Source organism: Adiantum capillus-veneris, chromosome 21 (assembly GCF_014529385.1).
Source record: "Adiantum capillus-veneris isolate H3 chromosome 21, ASM1452938v2, whole genome shotgun sequence".
Taxonomy (NCBI): Eukaryota; Viridiplantae; Streptophyta; class Polypodiopsida; order Polypodiales; family Pteridaceae; genus Adiantum; species Adiantum capillus-veneris.
The window spans coordinates 27,731,043-27,738,178 of NC_140951.1; the positions used below are offsets into that span (position 1 = coordinate 27,731,043).

Genomic DNA, 7,136 nt, shown 5'->3' on the forward strand with positions numbered 1-7,136 from the left:
GCGGAGGATCTCTCTTTCTCTCTCTCTCTCTCTTTTCGAAGGATGCCAGATTGTGCACAGTTCTTTGGACTACACAGGGATGATCAACACATGCTGCTCAGAGATGGGTATGGTGGATAGTCCTTGAGAGTTTTAGTTGGAAAAAGAGGGCCATTTCTTCTCTCAACTCAAAACAGAACTTGCAACCTGCAACAGCGATTACATTTCATTGTGCTTTAAACTCAATCTTCTCTCAATCAATCAATTAAACATGAAACAATTGATTCATTAATCACAATTAATTCCATAATGGATCAATTCAAATCATCGTCCAATCAATTTGTGCTATAATCAGATGGATAATCCATCTGGTCACAATCTCTCCCCTACGAGAAAAGCACTGTTTGTAGTATTCTTTGGTGTGTGTTAAGCAAGGGTAGTTAAGCATTTTTACAACAATACAATACATATGCTTCTCCCCAAGACTTGTTGGAAATCTCTACAATACATATGCTTCTCCCCAAGACTTGTTGGAAATCTCAACTCCACTATACCTGGGGATCCTATAACAGTAACAATGTATAAGATGACTGTGTGTGAGTAAGCTCAAGGTTTGTGAAGGTTTATGCCATTTATTGGCAATGACTCCAAGTACAGAGGTAGAGCTTCTTTGACCAGCTCTGTAGATGACAGCACGCAGCTCTCGGTCCAACCCTGATGCTTCCCTCGCCAGTCGTTCTTAAGAAATCCACCGAACCAGAGTGCAGAATCCTTGGGAAGCCTTTTGAGGCCATCCTTGAAATCCACATACACAAGGCCAAACCTCTTCGTGTACCCACCTTGCCATTCAAAGTTATCCATTAGAGACCATGCGAAATAACCTCGCAAATCAGTCCCTTCCCTGGTACAAAACCAAAACAAATGCGCTCATTGAAACAAGGCTATTGAATCTTTTACATGTTTAACAACCTTACACAATTTCTCTCAATGCTTTTCTATATCTATACCATTCAAAAACAACAAGATAAATACGTACATAGTGCAAGGAAACTCTAAAGAGACATGCTGAAGGTAAAGGAGACAAACAATACAAATGTGAAAAGGCACACATATTGCATGCACGCTTGACCACCTCTTTATATGAACATCCAATCATTTTTTACTTTCCACTTTCACGAGGCTTTTCCTGTCCGACACAGGTCCTTCACTGATGCATATGAGATGCTTTGAAACAATAGTAGTCTCCCTTCCCTTATGCATTTCAGAAGTGGAGACCTAATTCAGCTAGATGCTTTTTTCACAATAGGATTTCAAAAATTTGAGCATTTCTTCAATTTTCACAATATTATTTTTAAAATTCAGGCAGAATTTGCTCCCAAGGGACATTATTCAATCTTCAAGCAGTACACTGAAAGCTGAGATGCACTTTTCCCAAACGTTGGAACTTGAGAAGCAATAAATTGGTGAGTACTCTTACCTCACAGCCTTCGCAGCATAATACAGATAATCTTGGTAGAACTTGACTCTTTTCGAGTCATGCAAGTGGTGATGAAGAGACTTGCAAGCACCATCTTCATCATCCATGCCTGCAAGATCTTCCATGTTAGTCATTTGAGTTGCAGTGCCCAAAATCGAAATTGCTTGACAATATGGTGCCATGCACTTGCTTCAAAGAATAACATTTACCATTTTCTGTTATATATATCGATGGTCTGTTATACCGGTCAGTTATCCACTTCAGCATTTTTTCTATGCCCCATGGAACTATATACATCCAATAAGATGCTCCCTACAAAGAAGAAAGCCAACATCCGTTAGCCTACAAGCGTAAGCTTTTATGACAGAACTACGCTTCAAGTGCACCACTAAGCGAGACTCTGATGTATGTATATGCTTAGCAGAGAGATCACTGACCTTGTCACCAATGGGCTTTCCCTCAACTTCAGCTGTGATTTACAAATGTAGAAATATGTAAGAGCATAAACAGGGCATTTAATGTTTATAGATCCTAGTAAAGTACCTGCTCACTTACTCAGCCTTAATGCATGGCTATCCTCTAGCCAACTGAGCCCCGACGATGTTGTTGGAGGTGTTGCGTGCTTTATGAACCTTGTGGTGTAATGATTAAGGCCAATGAAGTCAACCGACCCCCGCAGTAGATCAATTTCCCTTTTAGAAAACTGAGGGAGGCGATCACAAACCGCATTTCGCATGGACTCGGGATAATCGCCAAAATAAATTGGGTCCAGAAACCTGAAGCATGTTATACAAATGAGATGAGAAGTTTCTGGGTGCACAAAGTTTTGCTGCCTGACAAAATAACACAGAAAAAAGTATACATACAGATTTACAGGGCGTCTGTACATGTCTCAACCAGAGCTAAACTACCAAGAAGTTACCAAGAGGCCTGGCAGTGAGACAAGCTTCTGGCTATCTATATGCATGTAGATGTGAGATGTATATATGTTTGTGTGGCTATCTATATGCATGTAGATGTAGATGTATATATGTTTTTGTGTGTGTGTGTGTGTGTGTGTGTACCTTAATTAGCTCTTTGAATTCCAGGGACTCACCAGCCAAGCTGAAACTCTAAGTGCCTTTGAGCTGCCTCCTTGTCCTCTTGCGAACTCGTCAAAGGTTCTCCCCATTCAGCATCAAGAGCTAAGCCTATCTTCCCCCCTTGTTGAGCCTATGGGGGAGAAAAAGAAGCAATGTAGGGTCAAGACCAGAGTGCAAACTGAAGATTCAAGGGGACAAAAGTGGTCAGTCATCACAAAATTGTGAAAATTCGAGTTTAAAACACTCAAGTTTATACGAGAAGCCTTCCCATGGATCAAACATATTACCAAGCTTCCCACAACAGCCCAACCAATGCTGTAGGCATACACGATAAAGGGCTTCACTCAAACATGTGCAAATTACATGGAATTTTTACAGCAGCGGGAGGGAATTTCTAGAATAGTTTAGCAAGCAGTTCTCAGATGCTGGAATGAAACCTACAAATAAGTTTCTCCCAATGGGAATCTAGGTATAATTTATTCATAGACAATTACAGCTAGAGTTCTTCACCCACAAAAAGTATATCAGCATAACATGTGGCGAACGGCTCTAAAAAAGGTATCGTCCAAAGTGGATTGCTCATGATCCTCAAAGGTCAAGTCTCACAAGAAGCTCCCTTGATCAACAAAAAAACAGCTGAAGGGGTTTTCCAAAGCCCCTACTTACACATGCAAAAGGGTATTAATCAAACAGGATAATCACAGGTTATTTGGGTGAGCCTGACAACTAATGGGTCATTGAAATAGATCTTGGAACAAGTGATATAAAGTTTACAATAGGGCATCTGAGTACATAAGCCATGGACCTTCCACACCTTCATGTAAGCCACATGCTTAGTGCCATGCGAGAAGGCTTCAGAAATGCATATTTTTAGACACAAGTACCAAAGTGCAGCACGAAAACTCAGAAATAAATGCACCACATGCCCCTAATCAAAACACAAAGAAAGCCCATGTCAAGATCAGCATTCACATATCCATGCTAGACAGATATCCATGGGTGCACGACTCTCGCAAGGTTTGAAATAATATAGAGCATCCTTACCCTAAATTTTGTGTTGTAAACTTCTACCGCTGCAGCATGAGCTAGCAGTGCATTGTGAGCAGTAATGTAAGGTTCTGTAGATGTATCTCCCTCGAGAGACCTGCTTCTGTCTGATGTCCTCCCTGGAGCATGAATCCCTAGACCATACCCAAACAGCGAGAATCGGAGAGGCTCATTAAGGGTGATCCAGTGTTTTACTCTATCGCCAAAGGCAGCAAAGCAAACCTCTGCATATGAGGCAAAGTGAGACCTGCATACAAGAAAGGTATGTTAAAAGCAAGTTGGGGTTCTATCTTCGCATTTGGGAATCTGTAGTTGGCATCAGAAAGTATAGATCACTCACGTGATCTCAGGACTAAGCCAACCGCCCATAGAGTCGTGTAATCCTTGAGGTAGGTCCCAGTGGTAAAGGGTGGCAAAAGGCTTGATTCCTGTAGTAGAGATGATAGAGAGGGAAAGCCATGAGCAGAGTTCCCAATTGACAATTTCCCATTTTTCATAGCTGCCAAATTCGAAAGCTTGCGAGACATCACCTTTCCTAAGGAGTGAACCAATGAGGGCATTGTAGTAGTCTATGCCCTCCTTATTTACAACCCCGCCAAAACCGTCTGCATGCATTCATGCTTGGAATCAAAGCCTCTTTCTAGACAAAGAGTCAGATCCTGATTTGCATTCATGAACCACAACAGCTTACTGGGCAATATGCGAGACCATGAGATTGAAAACCGATAGGCGTCGAAGCCTAAATTTGCCAGCAAGTCTACATCTTCCTGTTACAAATACAATAATAAACTTGAATCATTGCTTGTGGAGCATTTGGGCACCGCGCATTCCAAAGGACTCGGGTAAGATCGGAACCTCATAGCGATGGTAATGATCGCACGCCACGTCCCCACTGCTCCCATCAAGAATTTTGCCTGCATCAAGGTCCATCATCCACAAATGCGTCATTTGTGACTACATCAGTAACTACATTATATCTGCACGCACATATGAGCTCAAAATGCACGAGTGTACCCGCACATACCTTGTGTCTGGGTGTAGGTATCCCAAATGCTGGGGCCCCTTCCTCCTTCTGAAGCTCCTCCCTCTACCTGAGCAGAAAATCAATCAATCAATCTCTCTCTCTCTCTCTCTCTCTCTCTCTCTCTCTCTCACACACACACACACACACAATGCTTACCTGGTAAGCGGCAGTTGCAGCACCAAAAAGGAAGCCTTCAGGAAAGTCGCATTTGCGGACTTCGTTCTGCTGAGGGAGAGACTCTTCAAGAATTCCACCACCCCCATAAAAATCGTACCCTTCGGGAGGAGCCATAGCTACAACAAAAAGACCTTAGTCTACCTCTACCAGTTCTCTTACACGCGCATGACACAATCAGGTAGTGTGTGTGGGGACGTGTTTGTTCAAGTATGAGCTGCTAGGCGGCCTTCTTCTCGGACGTGCTGCTCCACATTGTCTGCTGCTGCAAGTGCGCCTTGGAAGTTGGTGCTGAGGCCTTCGGAGGGTGGGTGAGGGTGTCACGATGGAGCAAAGAGCATGAGGGCCGACGGTGGGTGGCACTTCTCACTTATATGTGTGCGCGTGAGCGCGCGCGCGTGTGTGTGTGAGACGAGAGAGAGAGAGAGAGCCTTTTCGTGGACAGAGGAGAAGAGCGAAGGTGGAGGTGGTGGTGGTTGCAGAAAGAGAACGCACTTTGACACAAGATTAAAGTTTGGTGAACATTGAATACCTGAGTAGCTGGCCGCTTGCCACGTTCAGTAATAAGAGCCTCAAACAAACTTTTGGCCGCAGAAGGCCATAGAGGAGGGTTGATTTTGGCGTGCAATATTTTGAGCCCTTATAGTTACTAGTACGGCCTGCTCTCTCTCTCCTCCTCTCCCTCTCACTCATATAAATCGGAACTCATCGGATGCAGCAAATTTTGACATGTGGCATCAGTCTCCTTAATATATAGTATAGATATAAAAGATATAGATAGTCTTAGACAGTGTTCGGGAAAAGTTTGCCTCAACTTAGCCTTGCGCCGATTGCAAAATCAAAGTGGCCGGTTGAGGGGAGGGCAAGAAGGAGAAAATTCCGCTTAAAATACATGAAAAATAGTGTAATTTTGCAAAAATATTGGCTAGTATTGTAAAATTTTCGATTTAGATTTTTTGGAGGGATTTTTGTATGTTTGTGAAAATGATTTTTCTCGAACGCTGGTTATAGATGTTGTGTTTGGATCGAATTTTGTATGTGGGATTACACTAAACCTAGGTTTTTTTTCCGAGCAACGGCCTCAAAGCTCACTATTGCATTTAATAAAGGGAAATTTTCTCTAATTTGTCGAAATTCCCAAAATACCCCTCAAATTTCAAAAATTCCCAAAATATCCTTGTATGTAATTTAGTTGGATTGTTCACGATTTCCTAATCTTTATTCTTTTTTGACAATGGAGATCCGTTTTTGAGTGCTTAGCATGTAATTTGTCACAAACTACCTCAAAAAAAGACAATTATGTCTAAAATTAATGAAGCAATTCATCTCCAAAGCCTACATAACGAGCTCAAGTTCTAGTTTTAGTATCTTGTATTGATAGACAATTAGTCTTCTTATGAAAAGATACAAATTTTTTAATCTTTGGATAAATTTTCTCTCACAACCAGGGGTATTTTGGGAATTTTATAAAATTTGAAGGGCATTTTGGGAATTTATGACAAAATATGAGGGGTATATTGGGAATTTGAAGGGTATTTTGGGAATTTTCACAAATTAGAGGGGTATTTTGGTAATTTTCCCTTTAACAAATGACTCGGCCCAAAGAACACCTGGTTGGGTGCCTTTGGTGGGTGGTTTTTTTTTGTGGTGGAGAGAGAGAGAGAGAGAGAGAGAGAGAGAGAGAGGCAACATGGCTCACACAAATTGGTTAATAAAGTAGTCAAACGGTCCAAAGGCGTGCTCCCCCCCCCCCCCCCAAAAAAAAAAAACAACTCTAGCGTAAGGGAGTTCCACTCTTCTTTTCAGTAGAGAATGTGGATGCAATGCCTCAACATTGCCCCTCCTCGATCAAAGGAGGCAAAGTAAAAGTGCATGGAAGAAGCCTCCAAAATGGGTGCCACTCATCCATCAGAACAAAACAAAAGTGTGATGGTTTAAAATCACTTAAACTGCGGGAAAATCCCCCCCCCCCCCCCCCCCTTTTCTAGAAAATGAAGTTCAACCTACTCTTTGGTACAATAAGCTAAGAAGGCAAGTTGAACTTGGCCCTTCCCTCCCAATCAATCACCATACTAGGACGATGATATCATTCGTTGTCGTGCCGTGGCACGTGCATAATGTGAAACTAAATTATCTACCTCAGTCTCAATGCTTTTGCTATGTGGGACCAAATGCTATGATGTACATAATGTGATTTATGTGAAAATAGATGCCACGGTTGCAGCTCTGTATATACTTTGCGGGGACAGCGAGTCCCTCGATGTGGCACTATGGCATGCTTTTTTACATAAATATATGCCTATTTTGCTTTAGAAATGTACAAATGTCAAGTGTATCGAAGTGGCACGCTTGT

The 7,136-nt window shown here is 42.2% G+C and overlaps 1 protein-coding gene across 1 annotated transcript; it reads right to left on the reverse strand.

Moving 5' to 3' along the window:
* Positions 1–263: 263 nt before the first annotated feature.
* On the reverse strand, positions 264–5,265 carry LOC147430690 (beta-glucosidase 4-like). The gene is made up of 13 exons (XM_086493291.1): positions 4,766–5,265; positions 4,610–4,676; positions 4,441–4,499; positions 4,277–4,352; positions 4,116–4,190; positions 3,926–4,013; positions 3,583–3,832; positions 2,553–2,668; positions 2,012–2,232; positions 1,894–1,925; positions 1,666–1,768; positions 1,457–1,565; positions 264–880 (listed from the first exon to the last, which is right to left on the reverse strand). The coding sequence occupies exons 1-13, from the start codon at positions 4,898–4,900 to the stop codon at positions 586–588; spliced, it is 1,626 nt and encodes a 541-aa protein (XP_086349417.1). The 5' UTR covers positions 4,901–5,265; the 3' UTR covers positions 264–585.
* Between the last annotated feature and the right edge of the window lie 1,871 nt (positions 5,266–7,136).

Bases quoted from the DNA above. Each gene is read 5' to 3' on its own strand.
- LOC147430690 (XM_086493291.1), bottom strand. From the start codon at position 4,900: ATGGCTCCTCCCGAAGGGTACGATTTTTATGGGGGTGGTGGAATTCTT. The intron at 4,191-4,276 runs GTAAGCTGTTGT...GAATGCATGCAG, and splicing joins ATGGTCTCGCATATTGCCCA to ACGGTTTTGGCGGGGTTGTA. The intron at 1,769-1,893 runs GTCAGTGATCTC...TCTTCTTTGTAG, and splicing joins GAAAGCCCATTGGTGACAAG to GGAGCATCTTATTGGATGTA.